Genomic DNA, 19,373 nt, shown 5'->3' with positions numbered 1-19,373 from the left:
TTCCAAGGCGCGGCCACTCATTGTCTTAACTGACAAGCACGATAGCCAATCAGCAACAACCTAAGAAAGTGAAAGTGAGAGAAACAGATAGTGGAAAAACAATCCCCTCCCACACACAAACATTCTTACGGACGTAACAGGTCGGTATTATTTTTTAAAATATTTATATACTTTTATACTTTTTTTAATATAATTTTTTAATTTAATGCATTCGTCTCTTAGGCTCACCAAAGCTGCATTTATTTGATCAAAAATACTGAAAATCTGTAATATTTTGAAATATTATTACAATTTAAAATAATCGTTTTCTTTTTGAATATATTTTAAAATGTAATTTATTCCTGTAATCCAAAGCTGGATTTTATTTAGTCTTCAGTGTCACATGATCCTTCAGAAATCATTTTTATTATGCTGATTTGATGCTCAAGGTACCATTTCTTATTATTATTATCAATTTTGAAAACAGTTGTACTGCTTAATATTTTTGTGGAAACTGTGATACTTATTTCACTTTTCTTTAATTAATAGAAAGTTCAAAAGTACCGCATTTTTTAAAAATTAATTTCTTTCTAAAAAATCTTACTGACTTTTGAAAGGTAGTAGTGTACAATAAATGATAAATGAAAGCTTAGAACAAGATGCGTTCACAGCAAAAGCAAAATAACAAAATGTAACGACTTGTTTTCGATAAGTTTTATGTTTAAAATTAAAATAATTATAAATCAACAATGCAGTAAGAAAAATAAACTTAATTCAAAGAGAAAATGAGGGAAAGCTTTCCCCTCTAAACTAAAAATACAAGAAATTTTGTTTAATGTAAACTATATCTTCTTTTAAGAGGTTTAGATGTTTGTTTTTAATAGGAAAACAAAACAATTTGCATTGTGTTGTACTGAACTTATTATAACCCTAAGGTTCTGAATGCTTATCATATTCATATTCAGTGGTATTTAGAGGGTAGAGTGGTACAGGTGCAAATAATACAATGGGATGATATACACATGAGATGCCAGAGCGCTATTATTCAGGGCTGAGCAGTATGTCCACTAGGCTCCTTAGTCTTATAATGGAAAGCAGATAATGAAATGTTCATTTTTAGACTCCCACTTGTATATTTTTATCATTATTCCTCCATGCTTTTCAGCTCTAGACGTGCTGAGCTCTTTGTATACCCCAAGATGCTTTCCATCCCAGCGTATGACTCATCTACTGATAGTTATTCTACTCTAACGGCTGATCCGGCTTTTAGAATGAGCTCAGGAGTGTTAAAGGTGTGATATCATGAGAAATCAAATCAAGCACTTTCCTATATCTTGTGGGATAGAAAAAGTTGAAAACATATGGCTTGTTTCTGAACATCTGCAGCTCACTGACATCAGATGAACATGTGACTAACAATAATAAGATGAACATGTGACTACCTACATGTCAACAATGCATATTCGTTGTTAAGAAAGTCCAGTCACGATGAGGTAGTTCGGATGAAGCAGTATACACCATTAAAGATACAGCAGAGTATTTCATTTTACACATGGGGTACTTTTTTATTAGCCTGGTCCCACCTGACCCACCAGACTCTCGTACATTTCATTTGTACAGAGAGTCTGGCCTCGCTCCATTGACAAGCGTTAACTTCCTTGTAGGCGGGTCCTCTGTTGAAGTTTAAAACTATTGGATCTGCCGTAACCAATCACTAATGTTTGGTCGTGACGTATGACGACTCAAACTAGCGCACGACATCAACGTCATCGTTCTCAGCCACTCCCTCTGTTCGCTGATTGGACCGGTAAAAAATTGACCGGAGAAAACCAAAGAATACACCACAAGCCCAGACGTAGTACTGAAGGAAAATGAAAATTGAGCGGAAGTGCGTAGGAGGGCGGAGCCAGGCTACTTTTTTATCCCTGTGTGAACCAAACCCATATTAAGTGTTTGCTGCCAAAAAAGCTTTTTTTTATTTTGTTTTATCTGATCATAGAACGTTTGAAAAGTAACTGACATTACTGGATCTTTAAACGGGACGGGTTTCAAAATTATTATGACCTCTTTAACTTACTAAAAAGACTAAAATATACTTTTTAAACAATATTACGCTTTTTTCGTCGCTTTTTCAACAGCAATACTAATCAGCCTAATGGCATGGGATTAAACTTTGACTCCTGTCCCAGCGAATGTCCCTTTGTGAGTCATCGAACCATTCTGACAAATCACAAGGGGTTATTGCTCAGGTCCGACTTTAAAAAGTCATCTGAATTACACACCAAATGAGCCCATTGAAAATGAATGCCCTCCCACTGTGTGCTGCAGTGTAAGTAGATTAATGTTGCATTGGCTGTGTAAATGGCTTTGGCTCTTACAGCACTGGTGTAAGGTGTTCCTTTCTACATCTCCCGCTGTGTTGACCTTCTAATCAGTTATTAACAAAAGATTTGATTCAGCATTGGATCTGATCTCCCAGCAGGGTTTAGTTCATTTGAGGCAGTGTTTTTATTTCAGTGACTATTGAATACTGTGCTTCATGTCCTTGATGATTGATGTATTACTGTGAATTTTTATAGACTGCCATTCAAACTAAGTCTTGTATCAGTCGTTTTTGCAAGCAACATCTCAGTTGCAGTTATTTCTTTATATTATAGTAGATGTTTTAGCTGTGCTTTTAAGATGGGCTTTTGTTTCTGTGTTTCAGGCCCCATGTTGTCCAAGGAGAGGCAGAAGTCTCACAAGTTTCTGTGTCTGCGAGTGGGCAAGGCCATGAAGAAGACGTTTGTGTCCAACGCCAGCGCCTCAATGCAGCAGTACGCACAGCGCGACCGCAAGCATGAGTACTGGTTTGCCGTTCCCCAAGAGAGGTGAGTCGGACATGTGGACTCAAACTTTAGTCCTGCATAGCTTGTGTCCTTTATTGTATATAAAGTCTGGTCCATATTACACCCACTTAGACAAGAAGGAGCCATTTGACTGATATGTAAAGTGACCAACAATTTTTTATTATTTTTTTCTGGGATGTTTATGGGTGAGTTTAATATGAAATATGCTGAAAGATATCTATTTTACTTGCTGAGACTGCAATTACCCTGTCAACAAATTCTTATTTATTTATTTTCATATTAGATCTTACAGCAAAAAAAAAGAAATAATTCCATTTAAATATTTCTTTCTGTGGGTAACACTTTACAATAACGTCTCATTGATTAACATTAGTTAATGCCAGGGTTTCCGTTGTCCGGTAATCACCGGACATTGGCCGGGAAAAAAATGAAATGTCCGACAAAATTAAATCTCTCCGGTCAAATTGTCCGATTAAAATTGCGTAATAATCTCGCCCCCCTAACACAATATGAATTTGAGAATAAGCCTAAAATGTACAAAGCAAAAATACACCGACCTTTGGCTATGTTATAAAGGAACCGGCTCTACCGTTTGAAAGTTATTAAACAACATCGCATGCTGCATTTCAAATAAAGCGCACGCCTAGAACGGCTGTAATATAGAACTAAACAACAAACGATTGAGTGAGAAGTTTCAGATATGGCCAGGCCCAGGCAGGCTAGCCTTAAAGGAACACTCCACCGTTTTTAAAAAAAATTGGGGTTATTCACGGTCTCCCCTACATTTAGATAGGTGGGCAAATGCATTTTGGAAGCACAGGCGAAGCACTGCTACTTGGGTGCAGAGATATTACGCAACACCTGAAATAAAGCTTGACACTAATAACCGGCGAAAGTAATGATTATGCATTAAACATTTGAATTGTTGATAAAGTTGATAAATTGATAAAGTTGACGATGCAGACTCGCCATCTTCGCAGTAGTGAAACGCGCCTATAGAGAGAAGTGTGCACGCGCCGGCGCCTCCGTCCTGATTATATTGTCCACTGTATTTGCTTCTTATTTATTAATCCAGGCAAATTTGTTGATGAAACATTGATTAAAATTAAGATACAATTTATACAAAACGAAATTTTCAAGCAAAAATAATATTCGAAGATCGCTGGGTTGATTACTATTCGAAAATCGCACCCCTCCACCACATGCACGCACACATGCATTAGGCTACACACCAGAGCATGTGAGCAAAGCGGAGCGGTGTGACGCTTATTATAAGTTAAAAAACTTAAACATACGTTTCATATTTATAAATAATATAATGTTATTATTTTTTTATTTCATCTATGTTGATTATATGAAAAGAGAACCGCATGAGATGAGTAAGATAGGATCATAAGATGACCAATATATCGGAAAACATTTGGAATGGGTCAGATTTTGACCACTTATTAAGTTTTGTTTTGTAGAAAGCCTTTCTTTAAAGTTTATTTCGTTTTGTATAAATTGTATCTTCATTTTAATCAATGTTTCATCAACAAATTTGCCTGGATTAATAAATAAGAAGCAAATATAGTGGACAATATAATCAGGACACGGAGGCGCCGGCGCGTGCACACTTCATACGAAGTGTGCATTTATCAATATAGGCGCGTTCACTACTGCGAAGATGGCGAGTCTGCATCGTCAACTTGATCAATTTATCAACAATTCAAATGTTTCATGCATAATCATTACTTTCGCCGGTTCTTTGTGTCAAGCTTTATTTCAGGTGTTGCGTGATTTCTCTGCGCCCAAGTAGCAGTGCTTCGCCTGTGCTGCTCTGTTCGCCTGTCCGCAACGGCGATAGATTGAAACACGCAATACGCGCAGCACGTCGTCCATGCAACTGATAGCAGCGGACACGAGCGCTCAGCTTGATTTCAAAAACAACTGATTTTAGCGCTAGATCTCTTATTTAATAGTGAACTAAATGAATGATCTGCTAGTTTTATTTATTTGTATTAGGTACATCCGTGCCTCAATGTTTCAAAAAGTGAATGTGTGTGAAACCATAGTAAAAAAACAATTGGTGTTGATTGACGCCAATCGGACGTTCATGTTTTTTTCCGTCTATTTGAAAGTTAGGCTAATAATAACATGTTGCATTCTATACGGCCTGATTATGTCATTTTTTAAGTTACATAGCCTGCCTCCAGTTTTCCTCAACTTGACTAATTAAGAGGCGATATTTGACCTGCATATCATCAATGTCCGTTAAACGAAACCTCTGCCGGTCACTCTGACCGGCACCATTTTTTTCTAGCGGAAACTCTGGTTAATGCATTAACTAACATGACCTAACAATGATAAATGTGTTTTTACAGCATTTGTTAAGCTTTGTTCATGTTAGTTCACAGAGCATTAACTAATATTTACAGATACAACTGAGATTAACATTATCAAAGATTAATAAATGCTGTATAAGTGTTGTTCATTGTTAGTTCATGTTAACTAACCAAACAAAACCTTATTATGAGTTGAAATGTGAATATTTATGTTTCTCTGTGAAATTACTGCATAATTCAGTTGAAGTCTTTTTGCAAGAATTCGCTATTTTACATGAGAAATTATGTAAATTTGACTCTGTCTTTTTATACGATTAGCTCTCTAGTACTGAAACAGCACTGTCTTTGTCTCATTTCTTCTACCCTGTGATTTCAACACAAGCGCTCAGTGTTCTTCATCCCACTGGAACTTGTTCTGTCTGTTATCACTGATGAGTCACAGATATTTTTTAGGAAACACTTTCTGGGCTAAATCCGAATGAGAGAGTCAGAATAGATTAGCGTTGACAGTCTGCATGTTGTGTGGTGTAGTATTGAACAGGGTCTGTACTCCTGAAGCACTGCAAAGCTCTGTGGCCAAACTGCTGTCTGTTGTTGTCACTGAGACATGGCCGGGCTCGGCTACGTGACCTAGTTGGGTGGCGACCCGGATGATCAGTGTAAAGTATCATGACAATAGTGTGAGAGCAGGGGCCGAGAGACGAGGCTTTGAAGCTCACGCCACTTGTCAGCCGCCTGCCGCATCCTGATGCCAGTCACACTGAGTTTTCCACGGCTTTGCCTATTAAAAAAAAACAAAAGCAAACATGCACTACCATTCAAACTTTTTCCTTAAAAGAAAGCAGTACTTTTATTCAGCAAAGAAATATAAAAAAAATATGAATCACTGATCAGAAGTGCCAGTAAAGATGTTACAAAAGATTTCTTATTCAAATGTTGTTCTTTTAGACTTTCTATTCATAAAAGAACACTGGAAATAAGAAATGTTCCTTGAGCAGCAAATCATCATTAGAATGATTCCTGAAGGATCATGTGACAGGGAAGACTGGAGTAATGATGCTGAAAATTCAGCTTTGCATCACAGGAATGCATTCCATTTTCAAAAAATATATTAAAATATATTAAAGTAGAAAAGTTATTTTAAATTGTAATAATATTTTACATTGTTACTGTTTACTTTTTACTGTATTTTTGGTTAAAGGGTAACTAAACACTAAACCAACTTTTTTTAATTAATGATCTGTAAGACTGGGTCTTTATTAGTGCTGGTCATTGATTCGAGTAACTTTTTTGACGTTTGGGTATAAAGTGTTTTAATTCTACAATATATGGTGTAAAAACGTCTGAGTGCTGCCCTCTTCAGGTTGAACGGTGGCTACTGCAGTTGAATTTTCCTATTGGATGTTTGCGGTAGTTCGTGACGTTAGCGGTGAGAGCTGACGTAAGCAGGTTTCAGCTTACCACGCCCTTTGGTACGAGCTACCATGTCCATGGCAGTATAAAAACCATCTTGTTTCGTCAAAACCACTGTAGCGAATCAGGAGTTGGAATTGCGTGGGCTCTGCCCACTTTTCCAGCATTTTTCAAATATTGCCAGTGGGTGGAGTCAGGCTCTGACTAGGGGTTTAGTTACCCTTTAAACGGTTAAGTATAAGAGACTTTTTTTTTTTAAATGTATCTTACCGACCCCAAACTTTTGAATGGTAGTGTATATTATAGATACCTGATTTTTTTAGCAAAATATATTAATTCAATAAATGAAGAAAAAGGTGAAATAAAGTTTCACAGTATGTCCACTATTTTCTACCCATCCAGAATATCTTGTAAAAACATATTTTTGTCCCAAAACTCCCTAATAAATAAAAGTGGAACACATTTCAATATTTTGATTATTCTGTATCCTACCAGTAAGAATGTAGTTTAAAAGTGCACCAAGTTATTTCCGAGAAATCCGCTGTTGAAAATGTAAATCAGCACCTAAACAATTAATTTTGTGAATAGATTTTTTGATCAGTGTTTTCCAACCACTGTGCCTGTGCCGTGCCTGTGCCGCGCGCCTGGTTGTCAGGTGTGCCAACCTATAATTGGAAATATAATTGGAAGAAGGGTTATGATCAGGCAATAGGACCCTTGTTAATATTGGAAAAGCTTTCCAGTGCTGGAGAGACATGAAAACAGACACAGAACTTGCTTTGTTTCTGCTGTTTTTCACAGAACCAAGAAATGCAAGGTATGTTGTTGAATCACAGCTGATTTATCCATACCTGGTCGTTGCCAGTGTTCCATAGCGTGTTGTTATTTTGGGAGCGGTGTGTTTGTTTGGGTGCCGATTTCAAATATCAACAGCGTTTCTCAGTAATCACTTACTGCACCTTTAACATGTTTAATAACGTCTAAATCCATTCCACAGAATTCAGGGCAGAAAAAATCAGGGCAGAAAAAATTCATCAGATTTATGACTCGTATACAATTAATAGATGACATGTAGTATCATTTTTAACAATGTATTTGCTGTTGTTTCTCTAGGTCAGACCACCTGTACGTTTTCTTCATCCAGTGGAGCCCTGACGTTTTTGGGGATGGGCTAGGAATCATCAGCCGTGATCCTGGCTTCATCGTGGTTAAGAAAATCGAGGAGTCCGAGGCAAACGAGGAGCAGCAAACTGTAGAAAGTTCAACCAAGGAGTGGGAGGTATGGCCCGTCCAGCTCCAATGTTTGGATTGATATTATATCTGTGATTTATGCCCATGTCTGTATTCTCTATGTTGATATGCACTATATTTGATTCAGATATTTTCTCTTTATTGTATTTGCACCTGTCTTTGTGCCTTTATTGTTTGTTTCTATGTTCCAGGTGTCTGGAAGTGTCTTTATTGTGTTCCCCGCACTTAATACACCTTCATGCACCAGTCATACTTTGTTGTCAGAGCTCCTGTTTTCAATCTTGCTGAATGTTTCACAGACTGGGTTGTTTTGCCCTTGGTCGATAAGTTTCTTGTGAAACCAAGATGCATTGTTCACTGTGAGCTTGCAGCTAGTGTTTTGCATGAGTGTGCAATTGTTTTATTATTATTGTTTTATTTTATTTTTCAAGAAAGAGGAACATGTATTCAGTTTATGCATGCATGAATCCCTCAGTCATGATTAAAAGGCATGGTTTAACCCGACTAGAATGAGATACAAGAAAATCATGCCTACAGGTGCAAGTGTTGTTTCCTCGTGTATAATGCGTGGTGTGGTGGTCCAGCTCAGTTTGGATGTTTTACTGATTGAAACATTACCGCCTGAGATTTCCCTGCATGTTATTGTGTTCCGGTTGCCGTATTGAAACTAATCTGTGGCACTGAGAAACCGATACTATGACCACGACAGCATTTAAATTTGACTTTAAATTAATGATGTAGGGAACAAAATAGACTGATTTGTTATTCTAGAACTGGAGGATCTTTGCAAAGCCACATGATCTTTTGATATGAATAAATAAAATTTACTTTCTCTGATCATGGCCACAGGGGTGGCGTGGCGTGAGTCATGAACTCAACCGTATATTGTGACGGGATACTCAGGGGTCAGTTGTAACATTTAACTACCTAGAGTAATGACACTTAAGTGCAGTTGTTTTTTTGTGAGAAATTTTGGATGGCCCGTATTTTCCTCTGCAGTCTAAAATTGTGATGTCTGTTCATTTAAACATTGTTCAGCAGTTAAACGTTAGCAAGTTGGGGGCATTCAAATATATAATGTACATTGTTTCCAGATGATGCACTTAGATCAATCTGGGATAACATGGATCATCAGGTTTTGCTAGTACTTGTGGAATCTATGTCTGCTCAAGTGCTGTTGTCATTAAAGCAAAAAGAGAGGCATACTTTCCAGCTTTTTCCAACTCAATTTGTTATGCTGATGTGATAATATACATAATACAATATACTGTATATATTTGCTGCATGAAAATTACCAGCACTTTGACTATTAGTCATGATTTGCTTTAAACATTATTCCTTACAGCTAAAAGAATTAGAATCAAATAAATACAAGTACAAATATTCAAGAAAGTAGTTATATTATTACTTTGAGGTGCACTCTTGATTTGATAAATAGCGAGTGGATTAGTATCATTTTTAATCAATCAATCAATAATTTATTTCTAAAGCACATTTAAAAACAACATGAGTTGACCAAAGTGCTTTACAAACTCACATTTCAACACAAATTTACACAAACATCAAAGAGCACAACAAAACACTCAACACCACAAATGCCTAAGAACAGTTAAAAGCAATGGAGAATAGATAAGTCTTCAACATAGATTTAAAACAAAAGGATTTAATATAAACAGGAAGACTGTTCCACAGCTTCGGTGCCGCCACCGCAAAGGATCGATCTCCCTTGGTTTTCAACCGAGATTTTGGAACCATCAAAAGCAAACTTTGAGAAGACCTTAATATGGTCTAGCGGCACAATGCTGCTGTAAAAGACCCGAAATGTACACGGGGGCAAGCCCATGAAGGCCTTTAAAAACCATTAAAAGGACCTTATATTGCACCCTAAAGTGCACCCTAAGTGTTAAATTTGCTGCGGGCGGTTGTAATACTCTGAGAAATAGTACATATGACATGAGAAGTCAGTGTAAATAAATATTATAATCTTTGGCACACGTGCATGTTTCTTATGCATGTTAAGTAGTAAAACAATTTACATTTTACAATTTCCTCGGTTACTCTCAGTTAAGATTTAGGTTAAAGCATGTAGGCCTACTAAATAAATGTATTTACTATGAGTATTAAACAATATCAGACATCTTGTATTATATTGCCTCCATTTTGCTGCTTTGTTGTTAGTCAAAACATAGTGAACAGTCCATCATTGTGGGCATCATGCTCAAAAAATGCTTTCTATGTTGGTGGCAACTCATTAGGTTATTTAGTGTTCATGGTAAGTGACATTTGAAACATGGCCAGAGTGTTGCAGTTATTCTGCTCAAAAAGCAGTTTATTGGTTTAACGATAAGGGGACTAAATACAGGCATGTTTATAGATACAGAACGTGTGTATTTAACTCTGAACGAGTCCTCATCGACAGCCTAAATGTTTTCCATAGTGTCCGTTTGGATCCCTCCGTTGTATATCATTAATCATTTTACTCTTCTCAAGCATTATTATTTTTTATTTTATTTTTAATAGAGGTCACGTTTAGGGAGGTGCGATCGTCCCTTTAAAAAAGCACTAAAGTCTTCCGTACACGAGGCGGAACGTATTTTACCAGAGCCAATCAGAGAGCGAGTTGGGTCGTTTCGTGCGATATCATTGGCTCCCAGAGGTGTCCGTCATTATCTTGTCGTTGTGTTTATGTCTGAATATGGCAAGTTGTCCGTCGGCCGAAGGAAGGCTGAATGTGACAGATAGTGATACCGTGTTCGCTAAGCGGGTGATGGAAGGAAAACCACTGACTCCGAAGTACACTTATGTATGTAAACACAAGTGTGTTGTGTGAATGCGTTTACTGAAGAGTAATGTGTGAGCGGTCTGTTGAATTATTAGCGTAACGTTATATGATAATGAATGGCTGAGTTGATTGACGCGGGCTGTCTTCATTGGTTTGTGTTGCTGCTTTTAAAGTCAAACAGTATACAAGTGAGATGTGATAGTCTGCTGCTGTTACCGCTCTTTCATCTGTGATGCTGGAGCTTGTTTGTGTGTGTGTGTGTGTGTGTGAGAGAGAGAGAGAGAGAGAATCAGTGGATGTCTCACCTGAGACGAGATGCATTTTTTATGAATGCTCTAGTTTACCTTCCTCCTTGTACATTATTGAGGGTTGTAAAGTGGCAACTTATCGGCTAAAACTTTTATTTACCGTCTTGGAGTAGAATGACTGCTGGCTTGATCATTTCTCTTTTACTGTCGATTATCACTGCAAGTCAGCGTGTTGCAGGACTTTAAAGGGATAGTTCACCAAAATAAAAAAACTGTAATTTACTCTCCGTCAAGACATTCCACATTCCAAACCAGTATGACGACGTCCTTGAAACACGAAAGAGGAATTTAAAGTGAACGACCTCGTTGCTCTTTTCTATATAAGGAAGGTGAATAGGGACTGGACTTTAAAGGGATAGTTCACCCAAAAATAAAAAATGCTGTCATTAATTACTCACCCTCATGTTGTTCCAAACCCGTATAACTTTCGTTCATCTTCGGAACACAAATGAAGATCTTTTTGATAAAATCTGAGAGCTTTCTGTCCATTTGAAATGAGTGATTTAGTCAAAATTTTCTGAAGAGACTCGATTGATTGAAGATCAAAGTACTGCGTAACAGCTATGTAACACAAAAGAATGAACCTCGTTGGTTACGCAGCACATTTGAGCTAACGGAAGAGGTTTGTTCTTGCGCGTCATTCATGTTCGGTTGAGCTTCTGTATGCGTTAGCAATACTTAATAATTAAAAGTGTAATTCGTCAATTTCTCTCAAATAAATCCTGTCGTCACTGGCATGCAATGAATTCTGGGGTAGGCAAGGCAGCAAAGGATCCATCTGTTGTATCCTTCATTTCACGGGAAACGGAGGGCGCATTGGAAGGAGCCTTTGAATTGGGACAGCCTTCATCGCGCAGCTGTGTGCCCTTCGAAGGATGCAGCATTTGTTTGCTTTATTTTGCAACAAAATAATAGTTCCATCGAAAGCCTCAGAGAAACTTGGGTCTTCAAGCAGCACACAATGGTGTTTCGTTAGTTAACGAATCTGCAGCTTTGAACAAATATGGAAAGTCAATGATTCAATGACCCATTCATAAATACAGCCACCTTCTTAGTTACTGAATGAACGATTGACTCAATGACTTAATCATTAAGACGGGGACTTGCCGCCACCTCCTGGCGATTTTAGTTTAATATTTAAAAGCATCACTTCATTTTTACCATCATTTCATATTTCTCTATTGAACATTTTTTATTTAAAACATCTCATAACATTATTTATGCCATTGTAATTACATTCAATCCACCTCTGAGCAGGATTAAACAGTGTTAATACATCTAGTCACTGTCAGCTTGTGCCACAGTGCAGTGCAAAGATGACTTTTGTTGATGGTTTAATTTGAATGAAATTATTAATTTAGTTTAATTTATTGCTTTATTTATTATATTAATAATTAAGTTAGTCGAAGAGAGGGGGTACGCAGAAGGATGTTAAATACACCGCTCTAAAAAGTTTGGGAACCACTGGTCTAGTGAATCGTTCTTGTGAGTCGGATCTTTTCAATGAATCGGTTGTTCCAGTTGAGTTCACAAAACAAAAACCTGATTAGTCTAATTTGTGCACTATTTCAACTCAATAATTTGATGTTCCAGTTAACTACTTAAATTAATTACGGTAAAAGTATGGCTTCAGAAGACTTTTGTATTGTTTTCTATTTAATTCATGGACTACTTTTATAAAACATGTATTGCCTTTTTTTTTTTGTTTTTTTTTTTGAGCTTGACAGCCCCAGTCCCCATTCACTTTCATAATACTGAATTAGGGTATTCCTCAGAAATAACCTTTCTGGTTTGGTATGACCTGGGCAGTGGTAAATGACAAAGGTTTAACCTTGCTTCTGGTGAACTATTCTTTCATGTTGTATGTGTTATTGAATGTGTCACATAGTTAATAGGTGTGGCAACCAACAAGCTGTTAAATTATGTGACAGGTCAGATTTGACATTTACTGAAGATAACACATGCCGTAAAATTTCAAGGTCAGCATTCTTGCTTAGAGGTGCAAGTCTTTATTCAAGTGGTATGGTCTATAGAACAAGCTGTGTAATTTTAGAGCTTTCTAATCAAGTATGGCAACATTTGAGTTTAAGAATGAGGCTGAGTAAAATAATGACAGAATATTTAGTTTCAGTGGGGACATTGGGTGTTTGTTATTTCTATGTGGCTCTGCTATGGCTTATGTTAGCTGTTATGAATATGATTTTCATATCTGTCTGCACCGCAGAGCTTCTTGCAAAACAGTTCACACAATCATGCAAAACACTCTCTGTGTTGTCTGCTCACATTTGTGCTGTAGTTTAACGTAGACATGATCTAGACTTTCAATCTTACACTCATCTCTTCCATATACCATAAAGACGATCATTCCTGACCGCAGTTTTCAAACTTTAGTAGTTAACATCTTGTATTAAAAGAGTTCCAATCTGCACATTCTTGTCCATATTTTGGCCTCATCCTGTTGTCCTGCTCAGCGGTGTGGTTGTGTCCCCGTCTCTGGAGCAGGTAGTCTCATGGACTGAGTACCACTGCCGGATCGATGCGTTAAACAGTGAAGATCTGCGCTCCCTATGCAAACGCCTCCAGGTGCACAAAATCAGTAGAACCCTGCAGATGTAGTTCTAGGTTTTGTAGATTGTACTTGCCTTGCTGTGGATGGCCAGTTTGAGCCTGTGACCAAAACAATGTTTGTGCAGAAAAGTCCATAATTTCCTGAAATGTTTTTTTCTATCCCAAAGTACTTTAAAGGGATAGTTCGGCCAAAAATGATATTTAAACCATGCATTACTCACCCTCAAGCTGTTCGAGATGCATATGTAAATCTTGTTTCAGACGAACACATTTTCAGTTATTTTAGAAAATGTCTTAGACCCTTCAGTGGATATAATGTGAAGCAATGGGGTCCAACTCCTTCAAGTCCCAAAATGTGCATATATCCTTCACAGAAGTAATCCATCCGGCTCCGGGGGGATAAACGAAGGCCTTATGAGGGTAATCCGTGCGGTTTTGTCGTAAAAATATACATATTTAAAACTTTATAAATGAAAATATCTGACTTCCGGCAACGATCGACGCGCGTTCACGGGTGATGTTTTGCTCTGCTCTCTGGCTGCGCAGGCGCGTTCGTTCTACGTCACGACGGTTCCTACGCTACGTCATACCTCGTACGCCGACTTCCATCACCCGTGGACGCGCGTCGATCGTTGCCGGAAGTCAGATATTTTCATTTATAAAGTTTTAAATATGTATATTTTTACGACAAAACCGCACGGATTACCCTCACAAGGCCTTCGTTTATCCCCCTGGAGCCGGATGGATTACTTCTGTGAAGGATATATGCACATTTTGGGACTTGAAGGAGGTGGACCCCATTGCTTCACATTATATCCACTGAAGGGTCTAAGACATTTTCTAAAATAACTGAAAATGTGTTCGTCTGAAACAAGATTGACATATGCATCTCGAACGGCTTGAGGGTGAGTAATGCATGTGTTAAATATCATTTTTGGCCGAACTATCCCTTTAAGTGATTTTTTTCAATGCACAAATTAGAACTTCATGTCCCTGCAAAATTTCAAAAATATTTTTAGTGGAAGTTGTCTCCTTTAGAACCCACAAATTAAATACAAATTTGAATTATTTGGAATTATCTAGGCTAATTATTAGAAGTGTAAATTAGCAGCTTTATGTCATTGCTGATCTGCTACATTCCATTTTTGGAGATACCAAGCAGTTGCATCCCCTTAGAACACACAAACTGATTGAAATGAAGAATTTTCTGGAAGCTGTGCTAGGGAAAGTGGATTGTATGTCCATGTTCTGAGGTTCAGACAGGTGTTTGGGTCGAGACCTGCCCTGACTGCTGCTCGATCATTTGTTGTAAACAATTGATGTAATTGAAGCACGGTTGGCGTAACGTGAGTGTGTTCAGGCCACTAGAGGGAATGTTAACTGTCTGTGACACTATTGTAAAATAACACCACTAGTCGCAGACTTTAGAGCAGTGCTTTTCACCTGGTTATTCCTCAGGAACCAGATTTTATATTGAATATCAAGTGGTGATCCAACGCAGTACACACGTTTCTTATAAAAGTGAAGTAAATTGTACTTGAATTTAAAGTATACATTTGATCAGTTCATGTGTTTCCTGGGAATCGAACCCATGACCTCTGCGTTGCTAGCACCATGCATTCTGTTTGAGCTTCAGGAATCCTTATGCTCAGCTGCATAGGCACAACAGTATGCCTAATTATTATAATAACAGGCTGAATAAAGAAATTGACCATTTCCACTGGTTGAGAACCACTGACTTTGAGGAAATAATGCACAACAAATCTTTTATATGAAAACCAGATCCCATATTGCCTCGCCAAAACCTTTCCAGTGAGATTAGATTTGTTGTCTCAGGTTAGTGTGTCCCCTTAGGTTAATTCCACCATAGATAGTCAACTCAACTCCTGCTCAGGTTGAATTTGCATGTTAATTCTATGCAGCTTTACTTCCACAAATGTTTTGAATACCAAATCCCTACTGCGAGGGTAAATTTAAGGGAAGATCTAGAGTCATGCCTTATTATAATCTCAGATTTATGTGGCATAAAGCACTAGACGGTTTGCTAATGGTGTCTTCTGTCTTTAGATCACCACAAAAGAGGACGTGAACTCCACACATGGCACGTCGTCCATCTCCGCCAGTCTGGAGCCGGAGACTTTCAAGCCCAACCTGAACGAACCCAGTGACCTTCTGGATGCTGAGCAGATTGAGAAGGTAAGCGCACAGTGGCGCTGCAGTGAAAGAGCTGCTTTACAGTTTTTTATCGATCCACCGGTCCAAAAATAGACGTCCCTCCCTGCTGTTCACCGGTTATTGATCCTCGAGCGGAGGATGGTCTCAGACAGGTTAACAGACAGATTTATTCACTTGTCATGTTATGGCCAAGGGCATAAGAACGATTGGTTAAATGAAGGAGATGGTTCTTGAGCCAAAAATTATTACTCACCCTCTTGTTATTAAAACCTATATGATTTTCTTTCTTTCATGGAATAGGAAAAAAAAAAATAGCAGAATGTTCATGCTTACTCTTTTCCATTTAAGAAAAACTACTAATACTAATATTAGACCAATGCAGACAGTCACCAGATTACAGCATGCCATGATGTCACTTCTCAGATATTCTAATTCTGATTCACCATGTTCAATCGGTGAAAACAAGCTCCAACAGACTCCGACAGGGGTAACACACTTATCCGATAAATCCGACAAAGTATCTGTTGCCGTCTGTTGGTGCGCTGTAAATTGGACTTAAGGGGTAGATGAGGTACAAAGTGCGTATCTTTACAGCGAATCTAAGCTGTAATACCCCTAAAGATTAAAAAAAATTCTGACTGAATGAAAATAAAAACACCATTAAAAAGAATACATATTACTAGTCCATAATACTACTGGTTCACCATAAAATGGTCTTTTAAAAAAAAATACTAGGACAGCATAATCTGTATTCTTCCACGGATGTGGACAAAATTCTGTTTTAAAATATTATTTAAGATTAATGCCGCTACAGTGCCAAAATAAATATTTTTTTCTTGCTTGCTGTCGTCAAAATTGAATGTGATGAGATAGAACGGCTGGCACAAAATAATGTCTGTCTGCATGTGTTTCTATTGCTTTGCTTTTGCTGGATGCATGCAAAGAAGCATACAGTGTAGTCTGATTCATAAACAAATTATTTGAGTTGGTTCTTTTTAAATGAATCATTCAACAAGGAATTGTTGAGTGAGTTCAGAAAATGATCCCATCCTTATGCATATGACTTGTTTTCTGAAGTCATACGTATGAGATATTCCTTTGGCAACTTACTAAAATAAGAGTTTAATTTTAAATAAATTAAAGATATATAGAAATATTTATAATAAAAAAAAATGACAGTAGCACATAACAAATTTACTAAACTTTAAACAAAAATTAAAATATAAAAATAAAAGCTGTTTCAAAATATGAATAAATACTTTAATAGTATAAATTACTACTTTTAATAGTTAAAAAATAACACTGAAACAGAACAAAATTTAAGTCATTTTTTATTCCCATTACAACAATCATGTTTTGTTCAACTTTCTTCCAGAAATAAAGCATGATTGTGTTCAGACACTTTTTGACTGTTGTTTAATAAATGTTGAAGTTGTCAGGGACATTTGGGTAATATTCGTACATGACGGCCTGATCTTTTGATCCAATCTCACTGTGCCATTTACAATGTGTTTTGTTGTGAAGCTTCAGCGGTTTTGTGCTGTTATGAGGTTTAAGTCATTGCGCCCTGCGGCTGCCCGACTTTCAAATGCATCAGCGCTCTGTGAATGGATCACCTGAGGTGGCATCTCACAGACCCCATTATTCAGACGTAGACCATTTTGTTGGTAAATCAAATAAACTTGTGTCAATACGCAGAGTAATTCAATGCTCTCCAAGCGCTGGGAAAGCCTGGAGCCGCCGGAGGACACAGAGACCTGGACACAAACTTGTGTTGAGGAAACACCTGCCACCCAGGCGCCCACCATATATGTGTGTCTATATACTGTATATACAGTGCTGGTCAGAATTATTTGCCCCCTTGGTAAATATGATCAAAGATAGCTGTAAAAAAATAAATCTGCATTGTTTATCCTTTTGATATTTAATTTTAAAAAAAATACAAAAATCTAACCTTTTATTGAAAGTAAAAGAATGAACAATTAGTTGCCCCCTTTTATTAAATACTTTTTGCAACCTCAGTTTTCCAAGATAACAGCTCTGAATCTTCCTCTATAATGCCTGGTGAGTTTGGAGAACACCTGACAAGAGACCAGAGACCATTCCTCCATACAGAATCTCTCCAGATCCTTCAGATTCCCAGATCCATGTTCTTCTCTTCAGTTCAACACACTCATTTTCTATAGGGTTCAGGTCAGGGACTGGGATGGCCATAATGCAGATGCTTGGTTTTGTGCTCAGTGACCCATTTTTGCTTTGATTTTGATGTTTGTTTTCGGATCACTGTCCTGTTGGAAGATCCAAACATGGCCCATTATAAGATTTCTAGCAGAGGTTGTCAGGTTTAGATTTTTTATCTGTTGGTATTTGATCGAATTCTTGATGCCATGTAATTTGAACAAGATGTCCAGGACCTCTGGCAGAAAATTAGGCCCACAGCATTAAAGATACAGCAGAGTATTTCATTTTACACATGGGGTACTTTTTATTCCAGTATAAACCAAACCCATATTAAGTGTTTGCTGCCAAAAAGCTCTTTTTGTTTCATCTGACTCTATATGTTTTTTATATAATATGGTGTTCAGCTTCTCTGTGTCTACTGGTGTGAAAAGGTCAGTGCTACTGTAATTGGGCTGGTAATGTTTCACAGGTTCTGCTTTGATCCTGCACGTTTCTTTTTTTTTTTCGTTCTACACCTTTTCTTTTTTTATCATTTTATTTTTACATACAGATTACAGAAGAAACTATTTAAAAAAGAACAGGAACATTCAGGAGCACAGAAACATGTTGTCAGTGCTGCCCCGTGACTTTTATCAGTAAAATAGCTTCGCTACTGAAACGCAAAAAAAGTGGGTAGTGTTGCTGTTTTTGAAGTAACTAAACATTCTCATTATTTATTCAAATAAATATAATCTTACCATGCTCCTTTATTTTAATCTTCTAGATCCAATTACCTGTAGAAACAAACTTTACTAAACAAAAAATAAATCAGTATTTCTATCCATTGTCAAATTCTGCAGACATCAATGCTTTCACTTGTCCATGTTGGCAAGTGACCACGTGTAAACGGAATCATTCACAGCTTGGTGTCCAGTATTATTTTATTATTATTTATAAACTCTTATTGTTTTTATTAATGTTTGGAATTGGCTTTGTATTTTACATTTTAAATCAAATTTGGTCATTTTTGTTAGTATTTTTATATTACTTATTTAGGTTTAATTTATTTTTATTTTAGTGTTAGTTTTTTTTTTCTTTTTTTTTCAGTTAGTAAATTTAGTCCTTCATCTTATCAAATATCAATGAGTTGCCTAAGCAACATTAAAAAAAAATCATTTAGCTGAAGTTTTTCCATCTTGTATTTATTTTTTACTTTATTTCAGCTTTATTTCAAAAAAGTTTGAAATAGTTTTAGTTAACAAAAATAACCCTGGTCAGCAGTGGTTCTTTGCCTCCATGTCATTTATTAAACTAGTTTAATGCACACCTAACCATGCATTATCTTATTTCCTGTTTTGTCATGCAGTTGGCGAAACATCTCCCACCCAGAACCATCGGTTACCACTGGAATCTGACCTTCAGCACATCTAAACATGGCATGAGCATTAAAACACTGTACCGGACGATGCAGGATCAGGAATCGCCCATGCTAATGGTTATCAGAGACAGTGACGGACAGGTCAGACTCTTCTCTCTTATCTCTCACAAGTGGCAGTCTCAGACC

General features: G+C 37.2%; 1 protein-coding gene across 5 annotated transcripts in view; it reads left to right on the top strand.

Moving 5' to 3' along the window:
- Positions 1–19,373, top strand: part of oxr1a (oxidation resistance 1a) — a 157,010-nt gene that overhangs the window by 134,627 nt on the left and 3,010 nt on the right. For 3 of the 5 annotated variants that reach the window (XM_056266271.1, XM_056266270.1, XM_056266273.1), the window contains 5 exons: positions 2,687–2,849; positions 7,679–7,844; positions 13,409–13,489; positions 15,542–15,670; positions 19,176–19,328. In XM_056266271.1, coding sequence (XP_056122246.1) covers positions 2,687–2,849; positions 7,679–7,844; positions 13,409–13,489; positions 15,542–15,670; positions 19,176–19,328 — 692 coding nt within the window. Of the gene's footprint in view, positions 1–2,686; positions 2,850–7,678; positions 7,845–10,388; positions 10,620–13,408; positions 13,490–15,541; positions 15,671–19,175; positions 19,329–19,373 lie in introns of those variants that run through there. The other 2 variants (XM_056266272.1, XM_056266274.1) reach the window with 2 other exon arrangements.

Source organism: Rhinichthys klamathensis, unplaced genomic scaffold (assembly GCF_029890125.1).
Source record: "Rhinichthys klamathensis goyatoka isolate OS25496 unplaced genomic scaffold, OSU_Roscu_1.1 h1tg000246l_1, whole genome shotgun sequence".
NCBI lineage: Eukaryota > Metazoa > Chordata > Actinopteri > Cypriniformes > Leuciscidae > Rhinichthys > Rhinichthys klamathensis.
This window is presented reverse-complemented; position numbering and strand designations above follow the sequence as displayed.